The sequence below is a fragment of the Sceloporus occidentalis genome, unplaced genomic scaffold, assembly GCF_023333645.1.
Source record: "Sceloporus occidentalis isolate IW3139 unplaced genomic scaffold, rSceOcc1.0.p SCAF_28, whole genome shotgun sequence".
In the NCBI taxonomy this organism is placed as follows: Eukaryota; Metazoa; Chordata; class Lepidosauria; order Squamata; family Phrynosomatidae; genus Sceloporus; species Sceloporus occidentalis.
In genome coordinates this window covers 8,041,146-8,064,612 of record NW_028317008.1, presented here as the reverse complement: position 1 = coordinate 8,064,612, position 23,467 = coordinate 8,041,146, and the positions used below count along the sequence as shown (strand labels likewise).

The window sequence follows — 23,467 nt, the reverse complement described above, 5'->3', positions numbered from 1 at the left end:
ATTAATTTGTCATCAACTTTAGTGTAAGTGCTGTTGAGTTGACAGTGCACCCAGTGCCTCAGTGGCACTGGGGTGCCCTTGCCCTGGGCTGGCACTAGTGCCTATTGCCTGTCCTGCTTAAATAAATTAAATAGAATTTATAAATTACAATTTAATAGAATCTATAATTTAATAGTTCATTATAATATTATATATATATATATATATTTGTCAGTCATATATATATATATACTATAGTATACTAGTGTAGAGTGTACTGTAGACATTCATCTACTAGTGTCTAATTTAAAATCAGTAATATTAATTAATATAATTAATAATTGAATTCATTATAAAATTATATATATATTTGTCAGTTATAGTTAGTAATAGTATACTAGTGTAGAGTGTACTGTAGACATTCAGAACATCTACTAGTGTCTAATCTAAAATCAGTAATATCAATAATTCTCTAATTCTTTCTTATCTTAATAGTTAATTAAATTAGCTATAAATAAAAGTAATAATATTAATTAATTACTACTAGCGTATAGTTCAGCTAATCTTATTAGTACTGGTGCTGCAGCTCTATAGTTTGTGCTTTGTTTTAGCAACAGTAAGAGACCAAGTCAATTTTTCTTAATTAATCTTTCATTTTATTTCATTTGTTTTGCTCACCTCAGTCCATCAGTGAAGTGAACTTGTTGGGCTAGTGAGTGCAGCCGCATAAGTGCTGTGTTTTTTTTTGATCAGCAAGCAGTGACGTTAACTGTTTTGCAAAGATTTTCTCATTTATTTTACATTTTATTTCAATTTTATTAAAAGTACCCTTAGTGTTTTGCTCACCTCAGTCCATCAGTGAAGTGAACTTGTTGGGCTAGTGAGTGCAGCAAGCAGTGAAGATAACCGTTTTGCTGTGACATTTTATTTTATTTCTAATTCTTTTCAAGAAAAATTGACTGTGACGAGCTGTACTAAGCAAAGCTTCAAGCTACTAGCTGTAGTACTAAAATAATTCTAATCTTCTTTAATCTTAATCTATAATATATTATAAATAATAATATTCTAATTCATAATCTATAATATAAGTAATTCTAATTCTAAATTCTAATTCATAATCTATATTCTTCTATCTATAATACATAATATATAAGTAAATTAGTTCTAATCTATTAATATTATATAACTTAATATTAATTAATAAATCATATACTGAATCTGATTTAACCTCACTTTAGCTTAGTGGGTTTGAGAGCGTCTGCCTAGAGGTAGACTTATAGTAAGGAAATATAGCTTTAGGCTAGCATAGTGGTAGGCTAAGCTCTTAGGCCCGTGTAAATTCAAATTAAAAATAAAATACTGCTAGTTATTAAATAGTTAATCTTGAGTTAATAATTTCAATAACTTTAGGATTTTGGCAGATTGCACACAGCACAGTGCAGTAGTGCATAGTTTTACTTTTTAAGCAGTAGCACTGAAGAGAACTTCCTCTAATTTTTTTGTCTTTAATTCGTTTTTCCTTTTTTTTATTTTTATTTTTTTATTTTTTTTTTTATAGTTTTTTAAACACTACACTACACTACACTACACTACACACACAACACAAAATTTGAAATGGATCCTCCTTTTGGGACTAAGGAGGGACAAGCTCCATCTACCACCACCACCACCACCAGCAGCACCACCACCAGCACCACCACCAGCTCTAAGATGCAGCCTTTGCGTCAGTCTAGTCGGCCAAGTAGGCCAAGCTCTCGCTTATCATTTGGGGAAGCATTGCTTGAAGGATCATCAAGTAAAGGAAAGGCACCAAAAGCAGGCAGTAGTAGTGCGGCTAGGCCCACAAGCTCTATGGTTTTTTACGGAAAGCCTAAAGCACCAGAAGCACGTTCAAAGTTAAAGGGTAGCACAAGTAGTACCAGCCCAGTGACTAAAAAGAAGTGCCTTTTGCCCCAAGCAGCATCTTCCCCATCCACCAGCAGCATGCAAGGTACCAAGCAGAGCCAAATTAGCAGCAAGACTCAGAGGGGTCCCAAACCAAAGCGATCTCATTCCTTTGTAGGGAAAACCACCACCACCACCACCCCCGCCTCTACCACCACTAGTGCTGCGCCTACTGTTCCCACTGGTACCGCCACGCCATGTCCTCCTAGTACCTCTAGCAAGCCACCAAGTCCTTACAAAATTTTTGTAAAGACAGTTAGAGAGAGGGCTACACATAGTGGAACTCCACCTAGCGAGGTAGCAGAGGAGCCTGAGACTGAGAGGCCAAGTGCAGAGTCTATTCTTCCTGCTCGCACTACTACTAGTCACGAGTCTCACGACGATATCAGTCTTAGCTCCAGCCTAGCAGGAATTCCATTCGATCTGGCTAATGAAGAGCTAGACTATGAGCCAGAGGAAGTAGAGGAGATGAGTGGTCAGGAATCAGATTCCTCAGGGAGCAGTGTCCAAATGACTAGTGCACAATTTTCCCCTGAGCCTCCACCTTCTCCGCTACGATCATCACCATCACCACCACCAGCAGCAGCAGCAAAACCTAGCAAATCTAAAGCAATTAGCAGTCCCACTATGGCCAGTACTGTTACCACCAGTCCCACCACCACTAGTTCTGCCTCTGTTCATCCACCCCGAGCAGTAAGAGCAGCACCCAAGGCACACTCCAAGGCTATGCGCGCCCCAATTTGGGAGCACTTTGAAAATGTTGAAGAAGGGCGCTATGGAAAGTGCAAACATTGTGGGAAGCTAATAAGCAGAGGGAAAGTGTCTGGCCATTTTACCAGTGCTAGCATGAAGCATCACCTCAGCACTCAACACAACGCTGTGCTATTGGGGAAAGATGCAGAGGTAAAACTTAGTGCAGGCAGCATAGCTGGTGGCCGTGGAAAAACCCCAACAGCTTCTTCTTCTGAGCCAATAGCAGCAGCAGCAGCAGCAGAAGCAACTAGTGCTGGCAGCCAGAGACCAAGGCAGGTTGGAGCACTGCATGCCCAGCCCACCCTGGAAGAATTTGGGGCATTCCACTCCAAGAGAACGATGCCCAAACAGCAGGCCAATAAAGTAACGCGACTTATTGGTCAGTTCATTGCTGTTGGAGGGGCATCCTTCTCCATGATTGAAGGGGAGCCTTTCAAACAATTGATGGCGGCTGTGGCTCCACAATACACAGTTCCGTCACGTTCCACTTTCAGCAGGAACATTGTCCCCTCGCTGTATCGGTCCTGTGTTGCAGCAGTGAAAGAGGAGCTTTCCAAGGCTGCTGGTCAGTGTGTTCATTTCACTACAGATTTGTGGAGTGCACCTAGCGCCCAGCATGCCTTTCTTTCTTTGACAGCACACTGGTGGCAGCCCGGTGTGTCTAAGGAAGTTGCTGCAGCAGGCTACCGATCATTCCTTCTCCATGCAGAAGTGATGGATGAAAAGCACACTTCCCAAAATATTCTGCATGCGATTAGGAAAATGTTTAGCCTTTGGGTGGGAGCAGAGGCGGGCACCAATGTTGAAGTTGGTTTTGTGGTAACTGACGGAGGTGCCAATATGGTGAAAGCGCTGCGAGATGGTCATATTGTTGGTGTGCGCTGTGCAGCCCACATCATCCATCTTGTAGTGAAGGCAGCAATGTCAGAAGGAACTAATGTGGCAGCAGTAGTTCTGTCCCGCTGCAGAAAGATCGCTGGGCACTTTCACCATAGTGTTAAGGCTAGCCAACTTTTGAGGGAAGAGCAAGAGAGGTCAGGTCTTCCCGTACACTGCCTACGTCAGGATGTCAGTACACGGTGGAACTCCACGTTAGACATGCTAGAGAGGATTTTGGAGCAGCAGAGGGCAATCCATAATCTTGCCTCAGAGCACAATATTGGGATTACCTCTCCATTGAATAGGGAGGATTGGACAGTGATCGCCCAGCTAGTGGCAGTCCTTAAACCATTCAGGGATGCCACAGAAAATTTAAGCTCAAACACTGCCAGTCTGGCCCAGGTAATCCCAGTGTTCTCCCATCTAGGCAGCAAGATGGATGTGTTCCTTGGAAACCGTGAGGCTGTTCAAGGTGGCACTCTACATCCTGACGTAGCAGCCATAGTCAGGAAGCTGAAGGATCTGCTAAAAGTACACCTTCGCAAGCGAATGGAAGAGAGTCCCGAAATGATGCTAGCGTGCCTTTGTGATCCAAGAATTAAGGGAAAGCTAGCTTTGAAATTCAATGTTCTCAGTAGCTACCGGGAGCAATTGGTCAACAAGGTGCGTGACTGGCAGCGTAAAATGGGAATGCTGTCCGAGGAGGGTGAGGTGCAGGAGGAGGAAGAGATGATGTGGTCTGCTACCCCTAGCAGCAGCATCAGCAGCAGTGCCACAAGCAGCACAACACAGCTGAGTGGAGCAGCTGCGTTTTGGGAAGAGGCACTTGGCAGTATAGTTGGACCATCTGACAGAGCTAGCAGCAGAAAGGAGAGTAGTGCTGCTGAAATGGTCAAACTTTACCTCTGTGAAGTTCCTTCTGCTCCTAATGTTGATCCTCTTAGCTACTGGGATGAAAAGAAGAGTGTGTGGCCTGCACTCTCATGGGTTGCGCAGCAGCTTCTATCATGTCCGCCAACCACTGTTCAAAGTGAGCGCGTGTTTTCTATGACTGGAAACATACTGAGTCCACAGCGCTCACGCATGGCACCTCATCTGATGGAGCAGATTGCCTTTCTTAAATTCAATCTGCCCAAATTGGGTTACCCAGCTCTTAGCTTGGAAAGTTAAATTTTTTCTCTCTAATGTTTAAGGTAGTTTCTCCCCCTGGTTGCACTTGCTGCGGTGTGGCAATGCCTGCTACCTCCGCTGGTGTAGCCAATTTACGCTAGGGCCTAGTGTCTGAGCTCTGTAAGTCCGCTCCCAAACGCCTAGGACTGACAGTCTTTGGATGCTTTGCCCTGGGGTGAAACAGGTGAGTGGGTCGTCAATTGCCCACTCATTCACCTTTTTCCGTTTCCAACGCTGCTGCTGGTGGTGGTGCCAGTATCTTTTGCCAGTTCGCTTCCTGGCTGAAATCATGCCTCAGATGTCCCTAATGGAAAGGGTAGTTTCTCCCCCCTGGTTGCACTTGCTGCGGTGTGGCAACGCCTGCTACCTCCGCCGGTGTAGCTAGCTTATGCTAGGGCCTTGTGTCTGAGTTCTGTAGGTCTGCTCCAAAACGCCAAGGACTGACAGTGCTTGGATGCTTTGCCCTGGGGTGAAACAGGTGAGCGGGTCGTCAATTGCCCACTCATTCGCCTTTCCCAATTCTGCTGCTGCTGGTGGTGGTGCCAGTGTCTCTCTTCAATGCCAGTTCGCTTCCTGGCTAGTGTCATGCCTCGAATGTCCCTGATGGTAAGGGTAGTTTCTCCCCCCTGGTTGCACTTGCTGCGGTGTGGCAACGCCTGCTACCTCCGCCGGTGTAGCCAGCTTACGCTAGGGCCTTGTGTCTGAGTTCTGTAGGTCTGCTCCCAAACGCCAAGGACTGACAGTGCTTGGATGCTTTGCCCTGGGGTGAAACAGGTGAGCGGGTCGTCAATTGCCCACTCATTCGCCTTTCCCAATTCTGCTGCTGCTGGTGGTGGTGCCAGTGTCTCTCTTCAATGCCAGTTCGCTTCCTGGCTAGTGTCATGCCTCGAATGTCCCTGATGGTAAGGGTAGTTTCTCCCCCCTGGTTGCACTTGTTGCGGTGTGGCAACGCCTGCTACCTCCGCCGGTGTAGCCAGCTTACGCTAGGGCCTTGTGTCTGAGTTCTGGAAGTCCGCTCCCAAACGCCAAGGACTGACAGTTTTTGGATGCTTTGCCCTGGGGTGAAACAGGTGAGCGGGTCGTCAATTGCCCACTCATTCGCCTTTTCCAATGCTGCTGCTGCTGCTGCTGGTGGTGGTGCCAGTGTCTCTTCTCTGCCAGTTCGCTTCCTGGCTAGTGTCATGCCTCAAATGTCCCTTATGGTAAGGGCAGTTTCTCCCCCCTGGTTGCACTTGCTGCGGTGTGGCAACGCCTGCTACCTCCGCCAATGTAGCCAGCTTACGCTAGGGCCTTGTGTCTGAGCTCTGGAAGTCCGCTCCCAAACGCCAAGGACTGACAGTGTTTGGATGCTTTGCTCTGGGGTGAAACAGGTGAGTGGGTCGCCAATTGCCCACTCATTCGCCTTTCCCAATTCTGCTGCTGCTGCTGCTGGTGGTGGTGCCAGTGTCTCTTCGATGCCAGTTCGCTTCCTGGCTAGTGTCATGAATCAAATGTCCCTAATGGTAAGGGCAGTTTCTCCCCCCTGGCTGCCTCTGTCTGCGGTGTGGCAACGCCTGCTACCTCCGCCGGAGTGGCCAGCTTACGCTAGGGCCTAGTGTCTGAGCTCTGGAAGTCTGCTGCCAAACGTCTAAGACTGACAGTGTTTGGGTGCTTTGCCCTGGGGTGAAACAGGTGAGTGGGTCGCCAATTGCCCACTCATTCGCCTTTCCCATTTTTCAATGCTGCTGCTGGTGGTGGTGGTGGTGCCAGCATCTCTTCTCTGCCAGTTCGCTTCCTGGCTAGAGTCATGCCCAAAATGTCCCTAGTGGTAAGGGCAGTTTCTCCCCTCTGGCTGCGTCTGTTTGCGGTGTGGCAACGCCTGCTACCTCCGCCGGAGTGGCCAGCTTACGCTAGGGCCTTGTGTCTGAGCTCTGGAAGTCTGCTGCCAAACGTCTAAGACTGACAGTGTTTGGGTGCTTTGCCCTGGGGTGAAACAGGTGAGTGGGTCGCCAATTGCCCACTCATTCGCCTTTCCCAATTCTGCTGCTGCTGCTGGTGGTGGTGCCAGTGTCTCTTCGATGCCAGTTTGCTTCCTGGCTAGTGTCATGAATCAAATGTCCCTAATGGTAAGGGCAGTTTCTCCCCCCTGGCTGCCTCTGTCTGCGGTGTGGCAACGCCTGCTACCTCCGCCGGAGTGGCCAGCTTACGCTAGGGCCTTGTGTCTGAGCTCTGGAAGTCTGCTGCCAAACGTCTAAGACTGACAGTGTTTGGGTGCTTTGCCCTGGGGTGAAACAGGTGAGTGGGTCGCCAATTGCCCACTCATTCGCCTTTTCAATGCTGCTGCTGGTGGTGGTGCCAGCATCTCTTCTCTGCCAGTTCGCTTCCTGGCTAGAGTCATGCCCAAAATGTCCCTAATGGTAAGGGCAGTTTCTCCCCCCTGGCTGCCTCTGTTTGCGGTGTGGCAACGCCTGCTACCTCCGCCGGAGTGGCCAGCTTACGCTAGGGCCTTGTGTCTGAGCTCTGGAAGTCTGCTGCCAAACGTCTAAGACTGACAGTGTTTGGGTGCTTTGCCCTGGGGTGAAACAGGTGAGTGGGTCGCCAATTGCCCACTCATTCGCCTTTTCAATGCTGCTGCTGGTGGTGGTGCCAGCATCTCTTCTCTGCCAGTTCGCTTCCTGGCTAGTGTCATGCCTCAAATGTCCCTAATTGTAAGGGCAGTTTCTCCCCCCTGGCTGCCTCTGTCTGCGGTGTGGCAACGCCTGCTACCTCCGCCGGAGTGGCCAGCTTACGCTAGGGCCTTGTGTCTGAGCTCTGGAAGTCTGCTGCCAAACGTCTAAGACTGACAGTGTTTGGGTGCTTTGCCCTGGGGTGAAACAGGTGAGCGGGTCGCCAATTGCCCTCTCATTCGCCTTTCCAATTTTTCAATGCTGCTGGTGGTGGTGGTGGTGGTGGTGGTGCCAGCATCTCTTCTCTGCCAGTTCGCTTCCTGGCTAGAGTCATGCCCAAAATGTCCCTAATTGTAAGGGCAGTTTCTCCCCCCTGGCTGCCTCTGTCTGCGGTGTGGCAACGCCTGCTACCTCCGCCGGAGTGGCCAGCTTACGCTAGGGCCTTGTGTCTGAGCTCTGGAAGTCTGCTGCCAAACGTCTAAGACTGACAGTGTTTGGGTGCTTTGCCCTGGGGTGAAACAGGTGAGTGGGTCGCCAATTGCCCACTCATTCGCCTTTTCAATGCTGCTGCTGGTGGTGGTGCCAGCATCTCTTCTCTGCCAGTTCGCTTCCTGGCTAGAGTCATGCCCAAAATGTCCCTAATGGTAAGGGCAGTTTCTCCCCCCTGGCTGCCTCTGTTTGCGGTGTGGCAACGCCTGCTACCTCCGCCGGAGTGGCCAGCTTACGCTAGGGCCTTGTGTCTGAGCTCTGGAAGTCTGCTGCCAAACGTCTAAGACTGACAGTGTTTGGGTGCTTTGCCCTGGGGTGAAACAGGTGAGCGGGTCGCCAATTGCCCACTCATTTGCCTTTCCCATTTCCTTTTCCATTTCATTATTTTCCTTCTGATACACAACCAACCAAACATAACACACACAATAACACATATAACACATATAACACACAGTGACATCACACATAACACACATACACACACACTTACAATGCACAAAACACAAGGACCTTTTCCTTGTTATTTGCCCTGGCCTTCACTCACTAATAGCATTACATTAACACTATAACTCACACTTCACCCTATAACATTTTTCCATCCACATACCTGCCAACAGACCCAACTTTTTCAGGGACAGTCCTGCTTTTTTCCAGTCCTGTCCCATCTAATTTAGCTAAACTAGGTATGCAAAATGCAAATACACATAGGTAGTTATAGCTCGGTAGGTAACGCTACTATAAACATTTAATAAATATAATCAAGTACTAAATAATAAATCTAACTTTAAAATACATTTAAATAAACCCCTATTTTTTTTTTTAAAAAAACATTAAAATTAAATTATTATTATTTAGACATAATCCATCTTTAACCAAACCAGTGCACTGCTACTAATCTTAAACATAACCGTACATTAACCCTAAGCTATTTTTTAGTTCTTGTCCAACATTTTTCCATCAGCATACCTGCCAACACACCCAAGATTTTGGTGGACAGTCCTGCTATTTTCCAGTCCTGTCCAATAAGTAAGTTGGGTTGTTGCAAAGTATGCCATTGTAAATAGGTAGCAAATGTTAGGCATGTAAAGTGGTCCAAAATCAATTTAAAAATGTAAAATATTCCCTATTCTTTTATTAAACATCTATGGACAGTACACCTCGGTATGTGTGTGCAACTCTATTGGTCGTTTCGGCAGGGGGCTCGCCTGCCATCAACGAATGAAGTGCATTCTGCAGTTCTGCAATTCACTCGTTGATGCCAGACCAGCCCCCTGCCGAAACGACCAATAGAGCTGCACACACGTACCTTCACGGCAGCTGCTGCTGCTGTGATGTGTTATTAACCCCGTATTAACCCCTGCTAGGCAACCAGGAGGAAAACGAAGATTAAACGAGCACGAAGAATGTCCGCGAATATTCGCCCGAAGAGAAGACAGGAACGGGCGAATATTCGCGGAATACGAAGATTTTTTTTTCCCCGAAGACGAGCACGAAGACGAACACGAAGAGCCCCCTGGTGCCCAAGTCTAACAATAAGTACCGGTAGTTTGATAATGTTCTTATGATGGTTGAAACATATTTTTGTTCTTGTTTAAATACCCCACTACATAAGAAGCTCTAGGAGCAATCCCATTGTTGGTATTTTTATCCAACATAACAACCTTTGTGTGTAGATAATTCACCATTATGCATGCATGTATTCATAGTCATGTCTCTATACCTGTTGCCTACAACAAAACACTGAATTAAGCTTTAAACTAGATTTCTTATGTTAATCAACCGTCTCTCTTTGCCATGGACTATGTGTATAAAACATCAATACAAATTGAAACATTACTTTTTCAGAATCTTACATAGACAATGGTTTCAGCCAGAGTACAGAAAACGAACATTACAAAATATACCACTAAATATATTTTTGTTTAAAAATTACAGGAAGACAATAACTAAAAAAACACATTAAATAAGTGAGTAAACTTAAATATCATATCAACTTACCATCTTCCATAGTGGTCATGTACAGAATGTCACTGGTTTGATTTCCATCTCCATGTATAGTGTGGCCTGATACAACCACCTGATACTGTGAATATTTCTTCAGGTCGGATAAAATAATCAAAGAATCATTACTAATGCTTGTCAGAGAGTGCGAGGAATTCCAATAATTTATTTTATAAAAAATTATAATTCCGTTTGCATAAAGTGGCGGTAGCCAAGTAATCATCACCCTTGTTGAAGAAATATTTCTGTAGAGCAAATTGTACGGTGGGCTGCTGGGAGCTGAAAACAAATATTAACAAATATTTTAACAAAAATAATATTAAAAAAAACCCTCCAAGCCATGAATGTCACTAAAGTTCTACAATTATTTTTTAAAAAATAGAAAAATAAAAAAGGCAGTAGTTTTTAACAGCATGAAGTTAATTTAAAACAATAAAAATACACATAATTAATTATAATAAGCAAAATATGCTTTCATGGTTTCATGGTAAATTGTAAGGTAAAATATGTCCCTACCTGTTTCAGATGTTCTTACAGACAGCACAGATGTATTTTGGTTTCCATTCCCAAATCTGGTGTAGGCCCGAACTGATATATTGTAGAGTGTGTAAGGGTTCAAGTCACTTAAGGTGTATGAGGTTGATGTGGTGTTCTGAACAAATAAGGTTGTTGAATTAGTGCAAATTATTTCATACTGTGTAATAATTCCATTGGGTTCTGAAGGAGATGACCACTCCAAAGTAATTCCGGTGGCATTAACACCAATTAAAACTAAATTCTGCGGTGGTGATCCCGGTACTAAAATAAAACATAACAAGATGGAATTGTGTGGTTAAGCAACAGTTTAAAAAAAAAATGAGCAATGCAATTTGAACACATTGCAAAGTTGTGTATTCTTGTGTTTATTAATTACCCAGCATACTGGTCTGTCTATCAGGCTTTTGTACCCGCTGAACAACGTATAGTTTAATGCAGAAACAAGAACAGAATGCAAAGAAAGAGTTGAAAAACACTGCTCATTTTTATTGAAATGAAATACATAATTCAATGTAGCAGACTCTGGGATTGAATTATTCAAAGCTATATATGGGGCCAACCAGCATGGGCTAACGTGGACTTGCCTCTGTTTCAAAACTTTTCATAGCTAAGTTCTATGTACTAGAAACTCACTATATGTGCATAACATTGCTTTATTCTTCCTTTCCATTAAGCAATGCCTTGCTATTCATAACAATTGATTGGTTCAAGCTACCTTTCTAAAGTTACCTTCTGGGCAATAAATTGATGTGGCGTTGTCATTTGAACAATAGCACTGTTTCATATAAAACAATTTTAGTTGTGATATTTGAGTAAATGTACCATTTATTTTGAATGCCTGAATTGGTCACCTTGCATGCATTAATAGGGAGGAATAGCTATGACATCATAAACTCGTCCTTGCATTGTATATTGTGTAGACAGTTTTGTAATGGTGGACAGTGGAAAGTAGGTACAGGTAAAATGTGAAGTTGGCAGTTCCTTCATAAAACTAGTGGGACCAAATCAACTAGCAATTTTGTTTATGTCTGTATACATCTAGGCAAATTATATTTACACTTACCGTCTTCAAGAGTTCTCACAAAAATATCATTTACTTCCGACAAAGAACTCTCTCCTGCTGTTGTAGATGCTGTAACGCGCATTTTGTAGTCAGTGTACATTTTTAAACCTAAGAAAAAGATGGTTATTTAATAAGCTGAGCAAAAACACAACACAATTATTGCCACTGACATTTGAAACAATGAGTTGACAGAATATTTATTTGCCATTAATGGTTCTTTACATTGAACAATGAAAACATTCCCTCGTGCAGTTACCTGTAATGAGGATGCTGTTGTTGTTGGTACTCAGACGGAATGCTTTACTTGTATGTAACTCCATGGCATAAACTGTATACTGAGTTATCATTCCATTTGGCTCTAAAGGGGGATCCCAGTAGACCATAACTGATGTCGAGCTAATATTCTGATATCTTATATTCTGCACTGAGCTGGGAACTAACAAGAAAAAGAAGCAGATGGATAACTGGAAACCATAAAAACTATTCCCAATTAATTTCCCATAAACACTAGTAAGTGAATTATTACCTTGTTCACTGGTTCTTAGTACAATGTCTGTTGGTGGTCCTTCTCCTACAGTGGTAAAAGCAGACACGCTAATCATATACTCTGTGTACGGCGTCAGTTTCTCAACCATATAAGTCAGCTGTTCAGCCTCAATATCAATGCCATAGCGTATGTTCTCGAAATCTAGAACAAAAAACCAAAATGACAACATGCAGTGGTGGGAAAAAGACCAAAATCCTTTAACACATAGCAAAATCAGAATATGGCAAAAATATAAACAAACAAATCAATAGAAGTATTTGCTCTTATTCTCCCTCAGAATATTTAATCGGTAAAAATCTTAAGCATGTTTAAAATGCAATTTAGAAATTGTGTCAAGTGTGGGGTAATCAACGAGAAAATGTGTCTGGTTGCTATTATGGTTGCTACACATTTAGAATTTTCATCCTCTTTAAGTTATCCCATGTTCCCAGTTTCCTTTCTTGTACTTGTGATACATCATATTTATTGGTTCTAAAGCTCCAAAAGAATGAGGAGTCTTGGTCTAAATAGTGGAGTTTGTGTAGCCATCTAAATAAAGGAGATCTAGAAACATTAGGTTACTTCACACTGACACCTGAAATGTCATATGCATTAGAATGCGAGATGCAGGCGATGTGTATGCACCAAACTACAGTAGATATTCATGAAGCATCAAACTCTATGTGAGTATGACTTAAATAGAAACATAATAGAAACATTTAATATGATAGCAGATAGAAACCATTCGGCCGATCTAGTCTGCCCATTTTTCCTGGTGTGAAGGACCTTAATCAGTCCTTTTAACCACATTTAGAACCTAACACGATCATCTCTGACATTATCCATGGTAAAATCTTAATGTATAATAATGAATATAAAGGAATGATATTCAAGTATCAAATCCAGTCTTAAAAGGATGAGAATCATGTCAGAGTTAGGATTTCTGTAATAAACACTGATTATTATTGTACAAATGTCTATGCATTGTCCTGTATGTGCCTGCGTCCCTGAAGGGTTGGAGTTTAACACCGCTGACATAATAACGATTATAACTGAAATCCGTCTAGTTGCGAGATCATGCTTTGCACAGCAATTAACCTCCTTTAGTATATGTACATAATGTTGCTTTGAGTAGGACGTTCCACCATCTGTTTTTCCATTTTAAAGATAGAACCATCATGTTGAGCATGATAAATGTTTGGAAAACACGATTTTAAGACAAATCTTAAGAGTTTCATCTAAAGATGTATGAACTACCTCATTTATCTATATACTGTTAAAATATTATCTTAAGCATATATCTGTCAAGCATCTGTTAAGCATGGGTTGAGCACGGTACTCATTAAGAGTCTCTCCCTCTACGAACCAGGAGTATTATTTAACTCAAGAGGTTATGACTATGCAATATTACATCAATGTTTCTACAAGGTCGTCTACACCTGTTTGCCACCACACACAATGTGTGCTGGCTTGACCTATTTGACTGAAATTGTGACACTCGAAGAGCCATTAGTCAAATGTTGACCCGACTGTAGACTTTGTATGGTAGTAATACATTAATCCCTTATAGTCACACCTGCTCTGGCAACTGTAACAACTGATTGTCTATGCAGTATGTCTGGAAGCTATAGGGTGCTACTTTTTGTAAAAGTGGAGGTCAACAGGGTGACAAGTGGTTGGGACCTTCCTGTGTGGCACTGACATCTGCTCTTAAAGATTCCCTAACAAGAGCAAATGTGACATTTTGGTCTAGGATGAAGGTTTGTCCACACTTTACAGACACCCAGTAAAACATTGAAAATGATTCTCCTTACCTATGTTACCATTAGTACCAGTATAAAATGTCACAGAGGACATGGATGGCATTGTGGAAAAGATGTCGCCTGATCCTTCATAAACCCCAGTTATTCCTCCTTGTCCTTGGCCAAAGTATTGTGATTTCATAATTTCGTTAACTGTGGTTGAACCCAGATTCTCCATGCTATTTGAATCCTTTAGTTAAAACAGAGCAGTAACATCAATAGTGATCCATTTCATTACATCACTGTTTTGTTGTTTTTTTAATTATGCTGCACCTTACCGTGTATAGCATATGAAAAACCTAAACTGACAGAAGAAGGCAGCCAACATTTAAAATTAGAATGTGTATGCAATACACAACAAGATACATAGCTACATAGACTATAATGCCAGAAAGGAACCAATTGGTCCATACTGCCTACCCTTTTTAAATCACCTTTTACCTAATAAATCTTTAGCATAGTTATGCATGTCTGGAGCTTTACTGAATTCATTAACTTTCACTGCAAGCGTATTCCAAGTATGTACTACCTTTTCTGACATATGAAGATTATTGTACTAGAGCTAGGGGAAAAAACTTTGGGCAGAGGAATCAACTAAACTCAATTTAAGCTGCAACCTGTGTATAGGGTCTATCATGAGTTCTGTCACTGAGGGGCTAAAAATTATTCGTTCATGGCAGGGCCCATTACGGCCTTAAAATAAATCCACAGCTCTAGGTATATGCTATGGACTCACCACTGTAATATGTAACAATCAAATACAGTGGCTGTTTACCAGTGGAAGCTTAAAGTGGGCCTCTTGATGTTCAGGAAGACTTCGGTTGTTCACAAAATAGCTTTTTTTGAAAGACTGTCAATATTGAACAAGCACACTGACCAACAAATTACAAGAGACTAGGTTTTATTCATTAGATCACAAGTTATAATAGCTAGTCTATGAGTGTCATTGTGTCATTCTGACATTCCAGGCCTTTGACTACGTGCTGTATAAGGCAAATATTAACAAGTAGATCTATTTCCTTTAAAACAATACATTGGTTTTTTAGGAAACTAAAACTTATCAGGCATGTCCTGGCTTTGCCTTTGGCGCATGTTAGTATTGACCGGTGGGAGACCGGCCTTAACCTTCATTAGTGATGTAACAAATCTCACTGTAGTGCCAATTAGCAATGAGTTGCTCCGGACAAGCTATTCAATGCCAAAAGATGTAGGAAAAGTGACAGTGGGGTGACCCAAAATAGAACACAAAGCACCATTTGGGCTTAGCTGTCAATTTCAAATCAACACGTTTATTTGCTAAAACTCAAATTGGAATATTTTAGCATGGTCTCCTGGCATAAAAAAAATACTATGTACTGAAACTGCACTGGAGTACTGTCAATTTATCTTAAGATCAGCACCAGAACTAAAGACAACAACTGATTTTGTGTTAACTCATGAAATCATGGTGTGCCGAAAGCTGAGCTCAATTCCAGCTTGAGCTGCACTTGTTCGGAAATGAACATCTACTGACATAGTCTTTCAAACGGCAATTATATTTAATAGCCCACCTAATGTTTTGCTGTTGATGCAGAATAACTAAACAAATGGGTTTTATGTCTGTCAACCAAAGCAGGATAACTTCCTTACCAAAATGTGAAATCCTTACATCTAACCTTTAATTGCAGAATATGGCAGGAAACAGTTGGAGGTGTTGAACTACGGAATACATGTAAAAGGAGGAACAGCTCTCTTTAATCCTGATGACAGGCATAGTATTTGCAGATTAGGGGATGTGAGAAAACACTCACATAGCAATAAGTGGTAACTAATTGCTTAATGAAAAAAAAGGGACAGGAAAAAAAAAGTACCTTATTTTTTCCCGCGAGAATGGTGTTCTCCGTGACCATTCCTGTGTCTTTGACCAACACCTTTACTCGATATTGGGTAATAATGCCATTTGGTTGCTGTGGTCTTCGCCAATCAATTGTTATAAAACTGGCTTCAACTTCTTTTGCATTTAAGTCAGACACTGCACTGGGTACTTGTGGAAAAGTAAAATAAAGAAATAAAACAAAATGTTACAATGTGTTTAAACGTGCATTAATTGTTGTTTAAACACTATTTTGTGTAGCTTTGTATATAGGTTTATATTATGTTTCATTTCCATGCATTACAAAAACTATTGTTTTTTTTCCCATTACTAAAATAGTCCTCGGTCAAGAGTCGTTACAACTATAACAGCAAAGAAAAAACATCTTGTTAGACTGTGACCAAAGATACCCACAAACATTAACATCTATCAAATGGAAATGATGCCCACTACACAGCATCCCGAGAAATCTAGAATCTGATGGTAGACGAGAACCATTTCTTCCATTTAGTCTGCCAATGTTTTTCCCTTTCTATACTACTTCTGCCTGAAGCTTGTTCTACTCATAACTCTCTGACCCTATAAGTTTAGGCTTTTCTCCAAAACTGCTTTCTCTTTGAAAAATGGTGTACAGCACGTCATTAATGAAATGCAATTATACATATACATTATAACATACAGTGACCTGGAGGTTACTCACTAAATTAGATGAGTTTTAAATAAAAACAAAACTGTGTTACGCAGGCAGGTTTCATCTGAAACCAAATAGAAAGTCCATGCGAGAGGATGACATTTTTCACTTAATCGCAATTCACCTACGACTAACGTTTAATGAATGAACCCCTAATTAAAGGGGTTCATTCACCTACAACTCATGTTTAATAAATGAACCCCTTTAATTAGGAATATATATATATACATATATATGATTAAAAATCAAGTAAAAAAAACACACTATGACCTGTGATAAGGTAAGGTTGCTTTCGTGTGCATTTAATTTGTCATTTGCATTGACAATACTTTAACATCAGCGCAAAGGGGATCCTTCACACGTCATCACCTGATTTGTAACAACAGCAAATAAAAGGTACCACTTCGCAGCTTTTAAGTAGACCAGTTACCTGCTGTCTTGTCTGTATTATTACAATGCAAAGGTTATTCACAGTCAATTTGTAGGTGGCAGGTAAGCTCAAATACACTGAACGCACACTTTCCGTGAAAGGGAATCAAAGTAACAGTGTAACTGATGCAGTGCTTACATACTTGTGCATTAACAAAGCCTTAGCCTGATTTAAGCTGCCTCTGGGAAAAGGCTCACCTAACCCTATCAGGGGGTGGATACAGTCAATACAATGCATATACATTATCGTGTAACTTTAAATTCTATGTACAATTTAATTATTATGATGATTAAACTGAGTCCAACCGTGCAGACTCTTAAGCCTCAAAAGCTGCCGACATTAAGATATTAATCCAACATTGAGCACAAGTTGTTTTACATGCACGATTGTCTTTTAGTTTAAACTAAAGACTTTGGTAAACATATATTGGCTTTAACAGTTCAAGGAGTCAGTGCTATTAATTTCTAATGTCTTGTAGATTATAAGAAGGATCTCAGAGCCAAGGGGATTGCAGGGCAGAAGGCTATGTCCCTGTGTTAAAAGAGTATGCAAGGCAGTCCAAGCACTTTTTACATAAGAAAGGAGCAATTTAAATCATTCCTCTATAATTAATTAACATCCAAGTTTAATGCAAAAAACACAATGACTGGGAAGTGGAAACCCCTTGATATATTACATGATATTTTACATGGTAACATACAGTGACCAGGAGATTACTCACTTTTTTTTTTTAATACGGGAGCAGTACATTGGTTGCTACAGTGATAAAGCCACTTTTCAATCTTTGCAGTAATTCCCCTTTTTATACATAACCCCCACTGTGTTGATGCATCCCTATAGCTTGCTTGCCAAGTATACGTCAGTACTATAATTTTTGTACACGTCTGCCTACATTTCATTCAGTAACTTCATTTATTTTTAACCCACCAGTGTTGAAGAGGTGAAAAAGTAATTATTTCAGGGATCCAAAAATGACCTTTTATTTTTGATATGTTCCCAGCGACTTGTCATATGACCCAGAAAGTGTCTATAGATTAAACAGATTTCTGTGATATTCGTTGCAAAATGCATACACTAATATATACAAATGTATTAAAGAAAGCAAATAAGTTTTTAAGTTGTGAATCTAAAGCAATTTTCCATCTTTTCTCCTTTAATGATCAATTTATATTAATCCCATATAAACCGGACCATACATCCAAATCCACCTGTTGTTTTAAACAACCCAATAATTATTTGAATAAATGACAAAAAAAATCAGTGGGAATAAATATAAGCTAGCATGTTTGATACAAATACCCAATAGAAGGGAGGTAATGTCTTAGTATACACTGCCACCGTGTGGTTGGAAGAAGAATGGCATGAAAAGATAGAATACTAATCTTAAAACTGCTGTTTGTAAACCAGCAATCAATTTCAATTTCAAACAATTACATTAAACATTGTGTGCTTAGATCCTCCATTCATCTGATCTCCACTTGACCAGCTTTTATAGATACACAGTTTAAAATATTTAAAAGTTTTATCATTCCAGGCAAAGTTGGATGCATGTTCCAACTGCTCATATTATAAACTGCACTGTAGGTTGGTTGTTATATTTTTGTCATTTTTAAAAACTGATCACAGGGATTCAAAAATGTTTTTCTTATCTATACTCTGATAAGTATAACATGTCTTTTTAAATATTAAACAACATTAAGATATTATTCCTTTCCTTGGGATACTGCAGAATCCACCTGCATACCTATTCATTCAATAAAATACTGAATTGAATTTAGTGTGTGTCTTTTCTTCTGCTGCTTGAAAAGGTACCCGCTTTAAGATTTACATATTCTGACAGCATTGAAACAAAACATCACTGTTACCTTCTGCTGGAGTAAAAACAGATATGTTCGCTCTTGGCCCAACACCTGCACTTGTTTCCCCGCTGATGAATGCATCGTAGGTCGTGAATGGGGTAAGGTTAGTGAAGATAAACCGGAGATCTTTTGTGCTGTTATCCAAAATACGGCCTGATAAGGTAAGAATCAGTTTATGGGTTTTATATAGATCAAGCAGATCAAATCCCTTTTAATTATTGGTCCATTTTATGCAAAGAACTACAGGGAGATGTACAGATACACTATGGCAATGGAAGGAGAGTTATGAGATGCTATGAAAAGAAAAGGGCGAGGTTGATCACTAGTTTTGTCACAGATGATTTAAATATCATTTATCATTCATAATATTTTGGATCTTACCAGTTGGCCCATATAGCTCAACTCTGTAACTAAACTTTCCCGTGACAATGGTTGGTGCATCCCAAGTGACAGAGAAAGATCTTGCTGTGATGTTGCCTTTCATTAGATTCTGTGGGGGATCTTCTGGGACTGAGAGAAAAAGACACTTAGTTAAAATACCGTAGCAATCTAATGTCAGCAAATATACTGATGTAAGGTATATCATTAAAAAACATTTGTGCATAGAAATGATGTGTCTCCAAGCAAAAAAGTAAAATGGTGCTGCCTGCATGACATACATCCGCTTAGTTATTATCAGCTGAAACCTATGACTCCGATCTAATGTTGTGAATTCTGCAGAGGAATTACACAAAGGCCAATGAAGTACATATTTCATGTTGTCAGATAAGATCTGAATGGCTTTTTCAGCAGAATAAAAAAAAAAAATGTTTATGTAAGCAATTTATAAAGAAAATGATTTAATACATTATAAAATCAGATGTACAGTATATTTTAAATGTTGGGGTCACTTAGCTGTTTTCATGGAAAACATAGACATTTCTAGCTGCGCTAACATAATTGCACCTTGGCACATTGTTACTGGGAAAATGGTTTGGGGACTGGTGAAATTAAGGCTGAATTGTTTGGGAAGAACACACAGAACTACATATAGTGTAAAAAGGCCACCACATACCGATATGAAAACATCATCCCCATGGTGAAGTACGGTAGAGGGAGCATCATGATTTGGGGCTGCTTTGTTGCCTCGAGGCCTAGACAGCTTCCCATCATCGAGGGAACAATGAATTCCAAAGTTTATCAGGGTATCATACAGGATAATGTCGGAGTGGCCATCCACCAGCTAAAGCTCAGTAGAAGTTGTGTAATGCAGCAGGACAATGACCCCAAACATCAAACTAAATCTACTACAGAAGCCTTTTAGAGGGTGCCAGTCCCAGCCCATTAGAGATGCTGCCGAATGACCTCAAGACAGCCGTTCACACCAGACATCGCAGGAAACGGAAACTTAGACCGTTCTTATGTAAGGAAGAACGGTCTAAGTTTCCTCCTGAAAGTTGTGCAGGTTTGATCGCGCTACCAGATTGTCTGAGGTTATCGCTGCCAAATGAGGTTCAACGACTTAAGTCAAGAGGTTTACTTAATTCTTCCGCCTGCGCTGTGAATGTTTAATAGCTGTGTTCAATAAAGCCATGAGAGATTATCATTGTTTGTGTGTTATTAGCTTAAGCACATTGTGTTTGTCTGTACTTATCACTTAGATGTAGATCAGATCATATTTTATGAACAATTAATGTAGAAAAGCAGGTAAGGGTTCATTTACTTTTTCTTGTCACTATAATATGTAAAGAAATGCATACTTTATTTTATATGGGTTTTGTTTTTTTATACAAGAAATCTATTTTGGAGAAATCAGGAGCAGAATTTATCATACCACTGTTAAGCTGAAACTATTTTATCAGTCTTTGGACTCCTTGTTTAACATTAAATGTACAGAATAGGCTATTATCCTGTATGCATGCTGTTTTGGGTGGGGGGGGTTGTAACTGAGCTAAAATATAAATGAACCAATATTTGTTCATTTTCATAATCAAATAATCAAATAAAAGATAACAAAAAAGATATGCTGCATGATCTATCGCTTAGTTTTTTTCAGCCAGCAGCAACTCAAACTTATCTCTGAGTGGTAAATAAATCACGCGGTCTCTTTCTACTCAGGTGTGAATATGTGGGGAAAGGGAACAGGCAGGTAAGACAAGAAACCTAAACATGAGGAGGCGCAATGAGTACCTCCACCCAGCTCCTCATATACCCATTGTACAGCGCTACGGAATTTGATGGCGCTATATAAAACAATAAATAATAATAATCAGCTTTATTTGTCTTTAATTTTTTCTATTTGACAGAGATCTCACTTCTGGGGTGGCTTAAATGCACTTCCTCTTGGAATAGGTTTTGGCACTAATGAAACTCCTCCCAATGCAAATGAGATGACAAGGGTTAAACTTTCTTTCACTTTGGCTTAGATTCAATGGATATTGCCTGGAATATTATCATTATTATTATATTTTATTTATGTGCAGTGCTTTTTATAATCGATACATTCAAAGTGTAAGACAAACCTAGAACTTACAGACTAAGACTAACCAAGACTAACCCTAGGTAAAGAGGGCTCTGCTGGAATAATCACAATGTATGGTTCTTCAGGATTCTATCATCTTGGTGTATAGTTCTTGTACAGTGGTGTTTGATCACATCCCACATAGACGTCTTGAGTGAGCAATTAAATCACACAAGACCAAAGTGCTGCCGACCAGTTTAACAACTGATCAGCCGCCCCACAACTACGGAGAATGGATTTTATTGATTTGGGGTGGCATAGTTTATAGTTTGAGATCAAAGGTGTAGATAGAGGAAGGGTATGAGTGGAGGAAGTGTAATTTAGCTCATTGTGCAAGTCTCCAAGAAGAAGAGGACCCAAAAATCTATGCTACAAAACCAAGAGAATCTCTGGACAAGTCCAGAGCGGTAAGGTACTAGCAATTTAGGATCCCATTATATCAAATAGACAGTCTTGCCTTAGTAAAAGAGTCAGACAGAATTCCATCACAACTTTATGAATGTTTCTGCAGGATGCAACCAAACAGAATCACCATAACCTTGGTAGGGAATCTGTAGCGGTCAGTTCCTAAGGTCAGTTACACTTAGCAGCTACCCAGAAAATGTTGATGATACTCGGCAGGGTCCCAGGTTACATTTTCTTCTATTCCTATTCTTCTATTCAAAAGATAGCAATATTGGCTTTTTTTATACTGTTATTTACTGCCATAATGTAAAACAGATGTTCACTGCAATGTTTGTTGCTGGCTGCTCTTTGGAGGGCCTTTTACATGCCTTTTGTAAGGTGTTTTTTTCTGGTAAATTCATACAAATCTAATAATTTACAAAAATAAGCCAACTGTCTTTACAGTTAAAGAAAACGTCAAATCTAAAGTAAACTCTTACTGTCGTGCTAATTTTACCCAAAAGTGGGAAAACATCCGTCATGACTCCAAAAGTCAGAATGCTCCCTGGACCAATCACTATTTAAATTATATTTCAATGTATTTGAATTACCTACCAGGTCAACTTAAACACATAGGTAATTAATATCAAAATAATATTTCTATATACAGCTTCTTGCATTTCCTTACCTGACTCTGGTGTCCGGACAATTGTGCTATCAATGTATCCAGGCTCACTGGTAACAGCTGATACTTCAAACAGGTATGTAGTATACGGTCTGAGCTGACCCACTATAAAAGTGATTGGCTCATTCCATATGGAGTTAAATGTTCTAGACAGGGCAGCTCTTGATACATATGAAGCAGTGGTCGTAAGCTGCCCACGAGTTGATGGAGGGCTTGTGGTGCTCCATAAAAAAGATTCAGTTTCATCCTAAGAAGCATAGTAAAGATTGACACAGTGGCATGTAAGGTTCAGGAACAGCCGTCGTTACGGAGGCCTCTAACTTTACAGTGGGTACATTGTGTGTATATATATATATATATATATATATATATATATACAGTATATATACAGTACATCTCTAGGTGAACTATGTTTCCTGTGCTCCTCTCTTGCACCACTCCCAGTGTCTAAAAGCAGCAGTTTAGTTTGCATAGTTGCATGATTGGAGCTCAAAATTTTACCAACATCCAGCCATAGCTTTAATAACCGAAGGCGCAGATGTGCCAAAAGCAGCCACAAAACATGCCTTCCTATGCCGCAGAACAATTAACTCACATTCCTGCAAGTGGTCATACTCTAAAACTAGGGGGTCGGAGGCTTAGGCGTCACGTAAGGATGTTTTACAACACTATGAGTTTAGTGGATAAATGGAACAGCGCCCCTGCAGCAGTGGTAGTGGTTAATACAGTGACGGAATTTAAACATGCATGGGATAAGCATACAGCTATTATTTACAACACAAATTTACTCAGTCAACACAAAGAAACCCCTTGAATTGGTGCCCATAACTTACATTACATTCAGGCAATGCCCCATTCAAAATATCTTCCACTTTCACTGTTGTATCCTTTACTACACTCCCACTCCTTGCATGCTTAACACTGATCTTGAAGCTCGTTATCTTTCCATGTGGTTGCCGAGGCAGAAACCAGGTTAGATTTACAGCAGAAGAATTTAATGCTTCTACGGTCAGGTTCACAACCTTTCCTGGAGCTGTAAACAAGCAGAAAAAGTCGCCATGGGACAAATATATTTGATAGAGGCTGTTAAACATCAAGAGGAAAAGAACTCATGGAAATAGACGTTCTCAAATCATACAGGATCAACTGTTTTATTCTTTTGGATATAATAACATTGGTTGTAAAATGAAGTATAAATATAGATCAAAGAAACATCATTTATTATATTCTGTTTACATTATGACTATTGAGCAGTATATCCTTAAATATTGTTTAGTG

General features: G+C 40.7%; 1 protein-coding gene across 1 annotated transcript in view; it reads right to left on the bottom strand.

Moving 5' to 3' along the window:
* Window positions 1-23,467, bottom strand: part of LOC149299773 (phosphatidylinositol phosphatase PTPRQ-like) — a 115,604-nt gene that overhangs the window by 55,006 nt on the left and 37,131 nt on the right. The window contains exons 19-28 of the mRNA XM_089486045.1: window positions 23,023-23,222; window positions 22,193-22,436; window positions 19,002-19,130; window positions 18,627-18,773; window positions 15,639-15,811; window positions 13,801-13,978; window positions 11,987-12,148; window positions 11,717-11,896; window positions 11,461-11,568; window positions 10,377-10,658 (exon numbers count right to left, since the gene is read on the bottom strand). Of these exons, the coding sequence (XP_089342171.1) occupies window positions 10,377-10,658; window positions 11,461-11,568; window positions 11,717-11,896; window positions 11,987-12,148; window positions 13,801-13,978; window positions 15,639-15,811; window positions 18,627-18,773; window positions 19,002-19,130; window positions 22,193-22,436; window positions 23,023-23,222 (1,803 nt within the window). The remainder of the gene's footprint in view (window positions 1-10,376; window positions 10,659-11,460; window positions 11,569-11,716; window positions 11,897-11,986; window positions 12,149-13,800; window positions 13,979-15,638; window positions 15,812-18,626; window positions 18,774-19,001; window positions 19,131-22,192; window positions 22,437-23,022; window positions 23,223-23,467) is intronic.